The following is a 16,508-nucleotide window of genomic DNA, read 5'->3' on the forward strand; positions in this document are numbered from 1 at the left end:
GCTGACCCAGGGTCATTCACCTTTGAGCTCCTTTGAATAGTTGCAGCATATTTTTGTAATAAAAAAACGTGTTTAGAAAAAAGAATACCCATCAAAGAGAGGTTGAAAGAAGAGAAGCTAAATGCAAAGAGCAACTACTTATTTTGATACTATTGTTTGAGTCCCTTCAAAATTTTGCCCCAGACTATAAAGAACTTACTTCTCTTATTCTACACAGTAATTATAAGTATAAATGTACTTTGACTTCTCTCTCTAAAGTTACATAGAATCACAGAATGACAGAGTTGGAAGTTCCAACCCCCAGCTGAGGCAGGAAACTCTACACCATTTCAGACAAAAGGTTGTCCAATCTCTTCTTTAAAACTTCCAGTGTTGGAGCATTCACAAATTCTGGAGGAAAGACATTCCACTGATTAATTGTTCTAACTGTCAGGAAATTTCTCCTTAGTTCTAGGCTCCTTCTCTCCTTGATTAGTTTCCACCCATTGCTTCTTGTTCTACCCTCAGGTGCCTTGGAGAATAGTTTGACTCCCTCTTCTTTATGGCAACCCCTGAGATATTAGAACACTGCTATCATGTCTCCCCTAGTCCTTCTTTTCATTAAACTAGACCTTCCCAATTCCTGCAACCATTTCCATATGTTTTAGCCTCCAGTCCCCTAATCATCTTTGTTGCTTTTCTCTACACTCTTTCTAGAGTTTCAACATCTTTTTTATATTGTGGCAACCAAAACTGGATCCAGTATTCCAAGTGTGACCTTACCAAGGCATTATAAAGTGGTATTAACACTTCACGTGATCTTGATTCTATCCCTCTGTTTATGCAGCCTAGGACTGTGTTGGCTTTTTTGGCAGCTGCTGCACACTGCTGGCTCATATTTAAATGGTTGTCCACTAGGACTCCAAGATCCCTTTCACAGTTACTACTGTTGAGCAAGGAACCACCTATACTGTACCTGTGCATTTCGTTTTTGTTGCCTAAATGTGCTCTTACCAGGGGGTATTAATACTTCATGTGATCTTGAAGTATTATACTGCTTTTCTTTTTATAATCTATCCTGTTCTAATCATTACAATTTTAAGTCACAAGTGCATATTTTATTTTTATGTAGTCTTTTTGTATACAATTTTTATTAAAAATTTTAAATAAGAAAATAAAAGCTATATTTTCTTTTCTATTTTTCTTTGACTTTTCTTTTCTTGTACTTTTTGTTTTTTCTTTGATTTTTTCCTTGTCTTTTTTTTCTCTTCCTTACTTTCTATTAGTTTGTGTGTTTTTAACTTCTTAAAAGTTTCAATAAAATGATATACAAAATTTTAACCAAAGGTAACATTCGATTTGTTCTGATTATTGCTGGTAAGAAGGTAAAAAGTGCTAGAATTAGAGACAAGTGAAAGAAATATTTTTCTTTGCTCACATCTATACGTAAAGTAATTTGCCGAAATTGCTAATCGGGAAAGAGGAAATTATGTCAAGACACCATTGAACTTGGGAGCACTGTTGATCTAGTACAGGGGTTTTAAACTCGCGGTGTCACATTGTCGTCACATGACGTATCACAACTTCCCCCCTCCAGTAGACTAGTGGGGGGCATGGCCAGTGTGTGACGCATCCGGCCCGCGGTCCCCGAGTTTGACATACCTGAGCTAGTTGATGGTAGGAGATGAAAGTATGGAAATAGGCAAATAAACTTGAGGATTCAAGGATAAAGTTTTCAATGTACATGTAGAAGAGAAATACATTCTTAAATTCTGGACAAAATTATGCAGGTGACATGCAGTGGGTGCTTTTAAGATTAAATATTTCTTTACATATGTATACATATGTGTATGTGTTTGCATGCAAGAAAGGGGAACTAAAAAGAGAAAAGATACAAAGTAGTAGCATCCAATCTTCTTTCCAGCAATTATTAATTCAATTTAAATTTACTTTTTACACTGTGGTTACAAGGTAACTCACTTCTTTCTATAATCTGTTCTCTCTAATCATCAAAATCATAAAGCATAAATTCATTTTTATTTTTTCATGCAAAAATCTCTCAGGGATTTTCAGTTATCAATAAGCATAGAGACTATCATTTCTCTGATCAAAATAGTCAATTTAGCCTTTTCAGCAAGTTCCATTTTCTTCAGCAACCATTCCTCTTTTCTGGACAGTGCTGAATCTTTCCATTTTTCTGTATACAATAAATACTGCTGCAATTAGCATGTAAAAAATACAGTTCTATAATATTTTTCCAACTGTTTGTCCATCAATTCCAAAAGAACAAATTTCAAATGTGCAATAATCTTTAAAATCCTATGAATCAGTGTAGATATTTGAATCCAGAATGTTTATACATCTACCAAACCTGATAAAATGTCCTTTCTTGATGTTCACATTTCCAATATAAATGTTTCTCACTTTTGAGATTTAGCCATCGCAATTTCTGAATGAGTGTTGATGCTCAGGAACAAAGATGCAATTAGCAAAAAGATTAGAAGCTAAGAAAATAAATTAGAGTCAAACACCGTTAAAAATGATTACAGATGGTTGCATTATACCCAAGTTTAAACAATGAAATATATGTTTGTTTGATTAATTTATTCCATTGGTTTCAGTGGGAGTTTCTCACAAGCCCTTTAACAGGTCCAGATTTCCATTACATGAATTGAGCGTACAAACAAACAATCTTGAGTTTTCTCATTGAGTTATACAGGCGGCCTTAAATTTCAGGACTGCATTTCACCAGTAATGTAATTCTTTCCTGTCTCATTCATACAACCCTAAATTCAATTGGAAGAATAACATTATTCTTCCAATTGGATGTAGTTGTAATCAAGGTGATAAAAAGTATATTGGTACTTTTAATGTCAATTTGTCACTCTTTAATATCATTTTATGATACAACAATATAACCCTTGAATTGTTTCATGTTAGATTTCACACAGAGAGAGAAAACTGTCATGAAGATGGCAAGAAAGTCTACATTTAAACTTTCAGGATCTAAAATGCCTTTTTATTCACCGAATGAACATCGGAAAATGTACAAAGAGAAAGAGAGAGAATTTTTTGATACTGCTCATGATATGCGTCACATCACACATCCTGTGCCACCAACTTTGCCAATATATGAACCTGGCAGCATTGAAAAAAGAGTCTTTGCTAAAGCATATGGAACTGTAAGACTTCACCCTTTATATGCCATTGAACAAGCATATTGGCAAAGTCGTAAGTTGGATCTGCAAGCTAAGAAGGAACGAGATGTGATGCGGGTGTTGATTGCTAACAGCGAAGCTAAAGAATATTTACATCATTTACGAGAAGAAAAAATAGACAATATTCAGAGGAATTATGAAAAGAAAAAGATGATGGATACAGATCATGTTAAAAAGTCCAAAGAGGGAAAATCCAAGCTCATTGTTAGGATGAGAAAAAAATATAATAATTTTTTAGAAAAGAAGGAAGGAAAGCTAATAGAAAGCTCATTCATTCAGCGCTTTAGCACTCAACATACTTCTTTGACTAGAGGTTTATTAAAACTTGATGGGTGGAGAAGAAACTTGGAAATCCAAAATGAAAGAAAAAAAGTTCTTAAAGAAATTAGAGAAGAACAAAAAGAACGAAAAGAGATGTATGAACATTTTCAGGAGGAAAGGTAATGTCTGTTTGAGTAAGCTTATAAATATAAACTATATGTAATGTAGTTTGAGAGAGAGAAAGAGAGAGAGATATCTAAGAAGTATATTTAAGAATGATTCAAATAAATATGAATTATATACAGTATATGAAAATAGAATACATGTGTATTTAAATATCTACCTGAAACATTCTGCTTCTACAAAATAATACCTAAGAAACAACCTTCTAGTTCTAAAGAATAAAATAGGATGAAGGAAAGGAAAGAAAAGGAAAGGGAAAGGAAGGAAAGGGAAAGGAAAAGGGAAAGATTCACAGGCCAGGAACTGATCTTGTGATTTCAAAACATTTCCTGTTTCATTGAGCTTTTGGGAAATAATGATAAATATAATAAAATGAAATAATATATAAGAAATGTTTTTGTAATTCATATTATTGCTATCAGCTTTATTTATTTTTTCGTATAGGTGAACAGCTTTCTCTCTGAAATCATAAAGAGAAATTAAATGTCCCTACTTTCACCTAAAAGTGGCCCTGCACCTGCAGCAAATTTATACAAGATGCCACAACAAAGCTCTCTACATTTTTACATATGCATTTGGACATCTCATGCAGCTAGCTAAAGACCAAAGTTTGTGTCCCAAAGCATGTTTTGTCGTCGCCCCCCCCCCCCAATTTTCTTTTATTGGCATGTACAGCAAAAAACATAAACCAGTGACGTGCGGTGAGCTTTACGGCTGGTGAGGCTGGTGACATCATCAGCGTGAGCCGCGGTCCCCTTCATGTTGACTCAGGAAGGAGGGGAATGGGACCACATCAGCCTCCCTCCTGCGCACGTCCCATTCCCCGCCTTCCTAAGTCAACATGAAGGGGACCGCGGAGCGCGCTGACTTAGGAAGGCGGGGAATGGGACATGAGCAGGAGGGAGGCTGGAGGGATCGCGGAGGAGGGATCGCACAGCGTGAGCCGTGGGACAGCAGCTCACGCTTCACGATCCCCTTCATGTTGACTCAGGAGTCAGGAAGGAGGGGAATTCCCCTCCTTCCTGACTCCTGAGTCAACATGAAGGGGACCGCGGAGCGTGCTCTGCGGGACCGCGGCTCACGCTGCGCGATCCCTCCTCCGCAATCCCTCCAGCCTCCCTCCTGCGCACGTCCCATTCCCCGCCTTCCTAAGTCAACATGAAGGGGACCACGGAGCGTGCTCCGCGGGACAGCGGCTCACGCTCCGCGGGACCACGGCTCACGCTTCGCTGTCCCCTTCATGTTGACTTAGGAAGGCGGGGAATGGGACGTGCACAGGAGGGAGACTGAGGCTAGAGGAGCCTCCTGCACACGTCCCATTCCCCTCCTTCCTGACTCCTGAGTCAACATGAAGCGGACCACGGAGCGCTCCCATTCCTGACCACGTGTGCAGAAGGCTCCTCAGCGCCTTTTCCCTTTTCCCTTTTTTTTTAAAATTTTCATAATGAGAGCGGTGCGGCTCTGCCTCCCCTGCCTCCCCTGACTGCACGTCCCTGCTGGAAACATTTGTTTTTTCTGTGCACCTCTTGGAGAGTCCAAGCATACTGATGTTGCCATCATCTTGGTCTTAGCTTACAAGTGAAATGGGCTTAAGTTATGAATAGCTCTACCAATTTTAAGTTATGAGTAGTTGTACCAATCTTAAAATAGAGTGTCCCTGTTATTCTGACACTACCCATAAGGAGTCCAAAATGTGTGAAATCCGCTAGGCTTTTTAATGGAGAAATGTTAGGTGATTGACAGTGATTGACTACAAAGGCAGGTTGGAGAGGGCTGATAGGAATAGCAAGGGCGAGTAATTAGCACTGCGACTTTGGGAAAGGCCCAAAGATATCCATAGAGCTTAAAATATTTTTTGAGAAATGTTTATCCTCCTAGACAAACTGTTCTCAGCAATATCTTAGGAGAGAAGGAGTTATCCTTCGCAATAGTATTTTTATGTTATTGTTTCCTATTCAATTCAATAAACAATCTTTAGTTGTATGTAGGAAAACAAAGGTGTGCAAAAGCCCATCTTTCAACTTAACATACTTTTGGACTTGTAGACTGAGGAGAGTGTTCTGTTTTTAATTGTAATTCCATTTTCCTTTTAAATGCTTATTGTATTATTTTGGTAATACAGGTGACTAATTAGTAATGAAGTAATTAAATTAGTTAAACAATAATGGTTAATATAGGAATTACCTATTCGCCCAGCATTGTGCCTTATTGGTATATTTCATGGGTTAGATATACTTTCTTATGAAAATAAAGTTACCGATGCAAAATATTGGTTGATGCTAATTTTATCAGGAAGCTCTAATTATATTTGCTTCAAAAGCTAGGTAAGACAGTGGATTATCCTTATAGAATGAAATATTTGTGGAGGACTGCAAACCATTCATATTTTATTTAAAATGATTTATTTAAAAATTAGATCCTTAAGCATGATTAATAAAATATTAAAATTTAAGCTGCTATTGGAATCTGTAATTTGGCTGGTTTTTTCATTGTCTTTGTGTATGTTCGGGGTGGGGGTGGGGTGGAGTAAATGAGTTGTCTTCTTTTTATGACTGGTGTATTTATTTTAAAAATGGTATAAAATACATTATTTATGTAAAATAAGACAAGTCCATAGTATAACTGAGTTAGTGCTTTGTAAATCTGCATTTTAGCCAAAAATACCTGGGGCAACTGTAAATAAAAAAATCAGTAAAGAAAAAATAAATAACACATAAAACCAAGAAACAAGAATAAAGGGAACAGTTCATTTTTATGAGTGATATTTCAATTTTTAAAAAATATTTTCTTAATTCCTTTTGTTTATCAAAGGAGGTGTCAAAGGATTTCCTTTACCCAACCACAAATTGGAACACTGGCCACAGAATTAGTTAAATTTCAGTTTATCAAAAAAACCCAATAACAAACGGATTTTGAATATGAAATTAAGCCCATTTACACCTGAACAATCTCACTGTTTTAAAATTATGACATTAGAAACATGTGAGCAACTCTGTTGTTTTTTAGCAGATTTTCTTCTGCTTGATTAAGTCCGTGAATAATTTTTTTGCTAAAATGTAATATAAACTGTCCTTTTTTTCCTCTATTATCCTCTGCATTGGCTTATTCGATACAGCAGAAAAAATGTATGTTAGTTAAAAGTCTTTATTTGTTAGTTGCGTTTTGTAGGAAATTAATTAAATTAATGTCTATTCTTGCCAACATTTATTGTTGCTTTTACAAAAAGAAGTTAATGAAACACTTGATGCATAAAAATCTAACAAAGACTGTAAAAGTGAATTTAATTAACTGAAAATTATTATTTTTTACATAGTTAATTACATAGGTTTTTTTAAAAAAAGCAATTGGAATGAGAGGAATGAGACATTAATTTTCAATTTTGACTGATATATTTCCTCATTCAGAATATGGTTTGGATTCAGATTAGCATCTCCCTTCTTGACTAATCTGCAGAAGTCTTTGAAAATGCATCCTGCTGACCTGCTTGAATAGTGGGGACTGTGGCTCATATAGAAAGAGGGAATATTATGGAAAAATCAAGTGAAAGAATAAAACCCAGAACAGCTTCCTTTTGGATGAAATATAATATATCCCACATGTAAAATGTTATAGCATTATATATTCCCTGATTATTTGTTTATTGTTTTTATAATAGCATTCTGAATACTTCAATACAAGTATAAACAATACATAGAATACTACCAAAAATAACCCAAATCTAAAATATTAAATATATTTAACACTGCCTAGAGTTGTATAAAATAAAGGCAATCTATAAATCTAATGATATTTATTTATTTGTCACATTTTTATAGCCTCCCATCTCAAAACAGCTGTGGGTAATATACAACTAATAAAATCATGGAAAAACACTAGAAAACCAACAGCAATCCAATCCAAAAAAACCTGGTGTATAGCCGCACTTCTTTAATTAATCCACATTCTCATCCTACTCTGGCATTGCCCTATCCCAATGCCTGGAAAAAGGAGAAGGGGATATAATCAATCAAATCACTGTTAACAATAAATTTTATACCCTAAATTTTAACAAGAATGTAAATAGGAAAAATTCCAATTCTAAAGAATTCTTAGAAAACAGTAGTTAATATTACATTGTCCATTCATTATACATCTATAATTACACATATTAGATAATTTTAATAAAATATCAATGTATGGTATCCATAGTTTCTGACTGGGGATATTGAATATCACAATATATTTAATATTTTATTAGTATCCCAATGAATAATCTTTGTTTATAATTACATATATTTTAGAACTGTTCTATAACCAGCATGGCAATTTATAAAATACATTTGTGGTCTTGCGGCTTCCACTTATGTCATTAAAACTGTGACATAATTGATTTATTAAAATGGAAAGTAAAAGAAGAGCATAACAAGGCCAGTTTTTTTCTTTTTACGAGTTTGTAATCCCTTTTATCTGGATGACTGGTGACTGGATGGAGCTGAGTGTTTACTGGCCAGATGCCCTTCCTGATACCTATGCCGAGTTCGCAGCAGATATTTTTTTATTCTTTGCACTCTAATAGAGAAACATCTGCCACTGGCTAGAATTGAACTCTCTCAACCATCTGAGTGGGAGGCGAGTGCCTTCACCTCTAGGCCACCACACCACTCTAAGCCCAGTAGAGACAACAATAGAAGGGAGAGTTTTCAATATCTGAGTTAGAACAAGTGAAAATTATGAATTATTTTCCATTTCTCTTCCCCAGGCAACATATGTTACAAAAACAAAATATAAAAGAGAAAATATTTAGGAAATACGTGACACATGTAATAGCAAAGGAGAGATTTGAACAATCCAAAGCAAAATTTAAAGCCGTGAAGGAACCTCATGCAAAAATATTGTATTCGTTGCCAGTCATTGGCAGTTTGGGCACTGCAAAGCCTGTTGCAGAGTTATGATGGCTGAGAAGGTAAGGAAAAATATGGAAAGTGAGCATAAACCTAATTTTGACATGTCGTTTAAATGTTTCAGATTTTAAAAAAATGAAACAACTTCTAACTAACCTTGTATATGTTTCTTCTAATCCTGATTTTGACAAAACTCCGAAAAAAGCTGATGACTAAATATAATACATAAATTCTAATATTTCCGCATTTCCAAATGAAGAAAACACAGCTGTATACTCTTTGTGCTAATTGTTAGCAAATGTTGACTTTTAAGTAGCAAATATTTCAAGCACGCATTACAATTACCTCCGAATTTAGCTTTAAAATTAAATTATTCAATGCCATATAAAAATAATTGAGGAAAAAATCATTGGTTGTTAAAGCAGCCAAGTAGCATGAGTGCAATTAAACATGTTAACTATACTTATTGCAGGCAGGACTGCTGGAGCTGTGCCTCAGTGATTCCTTCGTAACTGTATATAGAACAATGCCATAAGCTATTAGCTCTGGATAGAATGTATTTTCAGTTGCTCTCTGGCTATGCCTAATGCAATAATTTGGTCCCAGCTGCTAACTTTCATTAACACGCTGTGTACTTTGATTAGTTTCATTAGCTGCTTTCCTATGTGTAATTAATTATGTTTCTCATTGATTCTACTTTAATTCATTGTATATATATTTCTCCATGTGTGTCATGGACAGGAATGGAAAACTCAAGCAATTGCGAATGAGAGATGTGGGGTGTTTTCTTGCTTCTCCTAATTTAGTCATCAACATATTTTTAATTTTGTACAACCATTTAAAGATCTCCACCTTTTTTTGATTGTGTCGTTTTCTGTGCAGAACTCTTTTCACAATTTAGATGTACTGCCATCGGCACGATGAGATCTTTTAATTATTATTTTGCCTTGTGCAACCATATGGGATGCATAGAATGGTGTTATAGAGAGTTGGGAAAAGGCTACAGTTTACACCATTCATGATTACTTTTATTAAAAAGAACAAGTAAAAAAAATAAAAGAAGCAATTTCTTTATAGTTGGTTATCTGTCTTATATCATAAAATATCATATTCTTGTGCAGCTCAGTTTGAGGTTATTGTTTAGGTTTAAGTTTCTAAACACACACACACAGTAGTGAGGATTGATTACTAGTAACAATATCGTTCTTGTTTTCCAAATTTGTTTCACCAACTACATTTATATTAGCCAACCCAAGCATCACTTTTTGAGATTCTCATCTATGCTCAATTTTTTCTGCCATTTTTTCTTATTATGTATTATGTTTCTTTTCTAAGCCCATAATGCCTTGAACTCAGTTTAGGCTCTGTAACAGTACTGCATACGGAAATGCATTCTATACTGTTTATTTCTTTATAGTTGGTTCTACAACAAAGAACCAGATTTGTTGTCATTCCCCCTATACATACATGCATACATACATACATACATACATACATACATACATACATACATACATACATGCATGCATGCATACTGTGAGGAAGCAATAGTTTGTTCCATAGAGAAAGTAGGATATTAAAGCTTAGTCCTTGTATGTTTAATGTATTGAAATGTTGCTCGCATTTTGTTCACAATTTTTTCACAATGCAAAAGTGAATACATTTTTTGTAAGCATATTTCTTCTGTGTCATCTGGAAGACCTGCTAGAGAGGTCACACCAGGCAGTGCAGTTAATATCAACTCTCTAAAAAAACTCAACTCCACTTCACATACTTGAAAATTGACTTAAGCTTTTTTTATTGAAGACAAGAAAGAAGACATATAGAAAATCTTCTTATTTCCGAACATGGGAATGAAGCCCTAGATACTTGCCAAGGTTTCAATTGTATATTTTTTTGCTGCCATCTTTTTGAGGCAATGGATTTTTGAAAATTGGAGAATCCATTCCAACTTTACATTAATGGTTCTGTGAGGTAGAGAATCAATTGTTGTTGCCAACACCAGTTCTGGCCAAAGCTACAACAAAGAACCAGATTTGTTGTTGATTTTGGTGAAAATGTCTCTCTGTTGGTGAGGATTTAAGGCTAAGAAAGGAGTGTAATATTGAGAAAGGTTAAATTAGAAGGATAGGATAGGACATGCTGAGCAATAGCAGAGGTTATATCCTAACTTGGTATTATTCAGGCTCGAAAGACAATTAGCTGCTAGATAAATAATAAAATTGCTTACTATATTACATCATTGTTGGCCATCAGAGAAACCATGGATTTTAACTTTCAAGCCCTGCTCATGGTTTTGCTTATCAGTCAATCATCTATGTTTGGTAGCTTCGGTTGCTTATGTTTATCATGAGACTTATGCCTTCTTTTTCCTTAAGGCACTTTTGGCACTCAACACTTTTACGTATGTGTTATCTATTGAAATAGTTGTATTCAAAATGGACAGTGATTTATCCTGCCTTGTCCTGTCTTATCCTATCCTATCCTATTATAGTTTCTCTAAGGCAGCGGTTCTCAAATAGTGGGGCGCGCCCCCCTGGGGGGGCGCGAGGCTCCGTAAAGGGGGGCGCGAAGGCTCCCTTTCCATCTGGGTGCAACGGCGGCGGCGTGGGCGAGGCATAATATATCCCGGCTTGAAGTGGCAGCGCTGGGGACTGCTCAGAGACTCATCAGAGCCGCGGGCTGGAGCTGTGCAAGAAGCCTGCTCGGGCGGGGGTGGGAGGGAGGGAAGCATGGCTGTCCCAGGCTTCCCTCCCTCCCCCCCCCAGCCCAAGCAGACTTTTTGCACAGCTCCAGCCCGCGGCTCTGATGAGTCTCTGAGCAGTCCCCAGCGCTGCCACTTCAAGCCGGGATATATTCTGCCATGCCCTCGGCGGCGTCTTTATGCAGGTAGCTCGCCTCCCCGCCAGCAGCTCCACCGCCAACATTCCGTCTGGAAGCGGAAGCGCAACAGCCGCTGTTGGGGAAGGGACAAAGGGGCGGCGGTCGCCCGATCTTGCCACCGCCACCCCTTCGCCCCTGGTAACGGCGACTGTTGTGCTGCTGCTTCCAGCTGGGATGCTGGAGGAGCTGCTGGCAGGGAGGGAGGGAAGAAAGGGAGGAGGGAGTAAGGATAGACAAGCAAGAGGGAAAGAGGAAAGAAGGCAAGCAGGCAGGAAGGAGGCAGAAGGAAGGAGGGAAGAATGGAACTGGAAGGGAGGCAGGGAAGGAGGGAGGGAGAAAGGAAGGATAGGAGGATAGGGAAAGAGGAAAGAAGGCAGGCAGGCAGGGGGAAAGAGGAAGGAGGGAACTGGAAGGGAGGCAGGAAGGAAGGGAAGGAGGAAGGGAGGGTGGAAGGAAGGATAGACAAGCAAGAGGGAAAGAGGAAAGAAAGCATGTGACTACGGTGGGAGTCGAGGAAAGACCGGTGTGCTATGTTATGCAGAGGTGTACTTATAACAATTTTATAGACAAATTATACTATTTACAGTCGCGTGGGGGGGGGCGCGAAATGTTTTCTTCTTCCTAGGGGGGGCATGACAGAAAATAATTGAGAAGCACTGCTCTAAGGAAACAGAGTTAGATGTCAAATGGTTAACAAACAATTATTTATGGTATGAAATCTACTGAACAGTGTACAGCAGGTTTTGTTTCATCCAGTGTTTAATTACGTGACTAGTTTCTGCTTCCCAGAGATTTCTTGGATATATTCTTAAGATAAAGGTAAAAGTTTCCTCTATCTAGTCATGTGTGACTCTAGTGGGTGGCAGTCATCTCTGTTTCTTAGCCAAGGGAGCCAGCCTTGTCCAAACATGTCCAAAGACATGTTCTCTACCATGTGGCCAGCATGATTATATGCCAGGGTGCATGGAATGCTGTTACCTTCCCTCCAATCAAAGTGATACCTATCTATCTGCTCACAGTTGCATGTTTCTTAACTGGTTGTCAGAAGCAATGGCAAGTAATGGGAGCTCACACCATCACATGGTGCTCAGGTCTCAAACCTGGGCTTTCAGCTTTCCAGCTGACAAGTTCACCATCTTTAATTGCTAAGCCATTGTGCCCCTCACATTCTTAAGGTAAGGATGGACAATGCACAATTTATGGGCTGTTGCAGCTTAGCTCTCAACCATCTCTGAATCCCCAAGATCCTATTTAGAAATTTGATGGTTAACTGCTGAACTATTTCCTACTGATTTTCACTGGGAAGAAAAAACAGTTTAGAAAATCTAAAGAGCAAGAAAGATGGAGTAGGCCTACTAGTAGATCTGATTATGGATTATTCTTACCATTTGCAGTGGCATGCAAATCAATCAACATTTCCTCTTTTAAAGAGATGTACATCGTTCTTCTTCAACTTTTGAACAGGATGGCTACTTTGCTGCTTTTACCATTCCCTGTCCATTATTTCTGGTTAATGTATTAATTTTCTAGTAATTATATTTAAAAGAATATCCTTTTGATGTTTTATTTTCCCATAATTATATATACAGTTGATAGTAATTTTCAAATACAGTGTGGCTTTTTATGTAAGATCATCCATTGCCTTTTGGGGTAAGCAACTTTATGCAAAGGACAGAAAAGTATGAATTAGTAAGACAAACATATTAAAACAATAAGAAATATAGAACCATGAAAATATCACCCATTTAATAATAATAATTAATTTATTAAATTTCTAGACCGCCCCCTCTCCCCGGAGGGACTCAGGGCGGTGTACAGGCATAAATTTAAAACATATAAACAATCGAACACATAAGTAAAAATCAGATTAAACAGCCCCTGTACAATTTATAAAAATTAAAAAACAGACCTTAAAACCAATCTTAAAAAATTTAGAAATAGGACTGAGGTGGGATAGGTGGAATTAGGCCAAGCCTAATTATACTTCTACATTCTTTTTGTTCCTTATAACTCATCCTTGTTTTCATCAGGCTCCATAACAGCCTTTTATTTAAACTCCTCCCCTCTTTCTGTCTTCATCCAATCATAATTTCCGTAATCTTCCCTTCCTCTTGACAGCATATCAGTTTTCATATATTTATTTGGCAATTTAGTTATCAGTTATACTCTCTGTATACTGTATATCAGTCAGTAACAAAAATCATTGTACATGGAACTACATCCATTTTTTATATCCCCAGGCATCACACCTATAATAATAAACATATCTCGATATAAATATCCCTTATGTATTTATCCATCAATTCATTAAAAACCAAGAGGACATGAAACAGTCTTGTTTTACTCCTTGCTGAAAGTAGACCATTTACTAAGCAAGCTGTTTATTCTCATGTCAGCAGCAACATTGGAACTACCAGTCTTTCTTTCCAAATTCATGTAAAACATTCCATAATTCAAACCTTTACCGTATGTTTTCTCTAATTCAGCAAATATACAAAAAAAAAAATTGTCGCTTTTATAGTTACATTATATATTGTAATCAGAGGTGGTTTTTACATTTTGTTACCACTGGTTCTCCCCTTCCACGCATGCACCCAGCCTTCTGCACATGCACTTTGCTCGTGCGCACGCCTTCCGCGCATTTGCTCGGTCTAAAAAATGTGCCTAAATAGGATGGAATAGAGCCGGGGCAGTGGGGGCAAGCCCACCCGCGATTTCCACTAACGGTTCAGGTGAACTGGTCTGAACCAGCTGAATACCACCTCTGATTGTAATATATGTAAATTATATGTTGAGGAAGTGTACATTATAGGCTGAGTATATAATGAAGAGTTAGTTATTTCCATACAAGATAGTAGCTGTGGTGAAATTTATTTTGGTAAAGTGCTACATCTTTGACTGAAGAAAAGGATCTCACACATATTTTACATAAAGGTTCACTCTCGCACAAATAATTTTAGCCTTTGGATTCAGTGGTCCACAGAAGCTAACAACAATAGCAATAACAATAACAATGTTTTGGGAATAACTGCCATTTCACTGTAGTATTTTTAAAGGAAAAAATATGAGGGCATTGTAATTTAATTATGCGTGTAGCCAGCTAATGATCCTAATGATACATTTAAGAGGAGAAGGAGGAGGAGATTATATGCAAACAATGTAAGCCCCATCATGTTTACTTCAGTCAAGCCGATGGTTACTGCCATGTCTGAAACCCATTGTATTCTTTTTTCCCCTTCTTCTTTCTTCTCTAAAAAAACACAGGCGATGTGAGAATATCTCCTTTGTGTTATCAGTCCCCTGAGAGATTTCTAAATTATTATGAAAATATGCCGACAGTGGGCATGTTGGCTGATTTGATTCATTCAGAATCAATTCCCGATTGACACAGAAATGTGAGCTTTATTCGGTTAAGCAGCCCAGCTAAAGGAAAAGAAGGAAAACTAATTTTGCCTGCTATGTTTACCCTATAAAGTGTTCTTGATGAGATCAACAAGAGTATATTATGCAAGCTAAGAATTTCACCATGTGTGTAAAGGACACATACTTTTCACAGATGATGTTTGCATTTATTTCCAATGTAAATTTCACTCCTTGTTCCAGGTAGTGATATCCTAAATCCCTCAGGGTATTGTCAGTAGTCATCAAATCTAACTGTAATGGTTGGTGAGCAGTCCTATTGAACTCCATGGGATTTACTTTAGAGTAGACATACAAGGGATTGAACTATAAACATCTATTGCTACCTTCAGAGTTCAAGCAGGCATTTTGCTTGAAAAGGGATCTCCAATTTCACCTCAAAGCACCAAAGCCTTTAGTCTCTTTTTGACATTCCTCCGATATTTCATCTGAAAACGAATCTCTTCATTTTGCTTTGAACATCACTTTCAATGAGATTTTAGGACCAATCCTTTTTTTTTTTGATTCAGTATTATATATTATGTTCTTATTTAAATACATATGTGATATGATATAAAAGAATGCACTCGTGTATTTTTAATCTTTGAATAATAAGTTTACAGTAGAACTTTCCAGTAGATGGCAGCATCATTCAGTCTTTTTCAAAGGTTGTACGGAATAAAGGGCAACAAAATTCTCATTTAATTGTAAAGGAAATGTTAATAGCTGTCCAGAAACATAGTCATTAAAATGCTGTTATAAAGGTATCCATGTTTGATGAAGCCACCAAATATTTGATTATTATTTGATTTTCCTATTAATAAACACTTGGACAAATTGCAGGAGAATTTTACTTGGTCCTCCTTGAAAAAAATGAATCTTTGTTTGCCTGACCAGGCCTATTCTTTTCCTTTTCTTTTTTTTTAAACAGATGCAATATAACAAGGATGAACACAAAGGGAGTAAAAATGTAGCTGATTTTTATAGATCCGATTTGCTTTAAAGATCGACCAGCAAGCTATGATGAATTGTGGTAGTTACCTATGGGAAGTATTTAATTGAGAGTCCATCTGAAGAATGGAATTTGAAAGATCCTTTGCTTACAGGAGAGAGTATTTAAATAACTGAAATATACCTTTTTTTGTCTTTTTCCAGACTGCAACATTCTGTGAGCTTATGCTACTTCAACTGTGTGTTTCTTGCATGCAATGATACTTCCATGCAATGAATTGTGACGTGAAAAGGAACTGATCACAAATTAGAGCTTTCTACTACAATCCAAGGCAGAATAGGCATGTGTGTGCATAACACATAACAATGTACACCTCTTCCTTTCACAAAAGCACACTTCCTTTCACACACTCTAGAATATATGTTTTGAAATTGAAGGCAATGCTCTGGCTGCCAGAAAGTCAATAAATGCTTTAAAATCCTGTCATCTACAAATATTGTGTAACAAACAGATTTGTACCTCTTAGATCACAATCACAATCACCTCAGAATCAATGGCTAATAAACATTCACACAACGAAAATCCAAGGTCTACCTCATAAGACTGGCTTCCCTGCAGTGAAAGCATAATTATTAATAGTGTTATATTGCTGAGACTGGTTTTATTGTTGCTCATCTTTCAGTCCAACTCTCACTTTTGTTTTTCCGTAAATGCTATGTAGTTTATGGTAGATAAGCCAGGATTTCACGTTTG

The 16,508-nt window shown here is 36.7% G+C and overlaps 1 protein-coding gene across 3 annotated transcripts in view; it reads left to right on the top strand.

Moving 5' to 3' along the window:
• The window catches only part of LRRIQ3 (leucine rich repeats and IQ motif containing 3), a 59,224-nt gene extending 42,922 nt beyond the window's left edge, over positions 1-16,302 (top strand). For all 3 annotated transcript variants that reach the window (XM_081947213.1, XM_081947214.1, XM_081947215.1), the window contains 3 exons: positions 2,920-3,637; positions 8,380-8,583; positions 15,735-16,302. In XM_081947213.1, the coding sequence (XP_081803339.1) occupies positions 2,920-3,637; positions 8,380-8,572 (911 nt within the window). In that variant the 3' untranslated portion in view covers positions 8,573-8,583; positions 15,735-16,302. The remainder of the gene's footprint in view (positions 1-2,919; positions 3,638-8,379; positions 8,584-15,734) is intronic.
• Positions 16,303-16,508: the final 206 nt, after the last annotated feature.

The sequence above is a fragment of the Natrix helvetica genome, assembly GCF_964273705.1.
Source record: "Natrix helvetica genome assembly, chromosome: 3".
NCBI lineage: Eukaryota > Metazoa > Chordata > Lepidosauria > Squamata > Natricidae > Natrix > Natrix helvetica.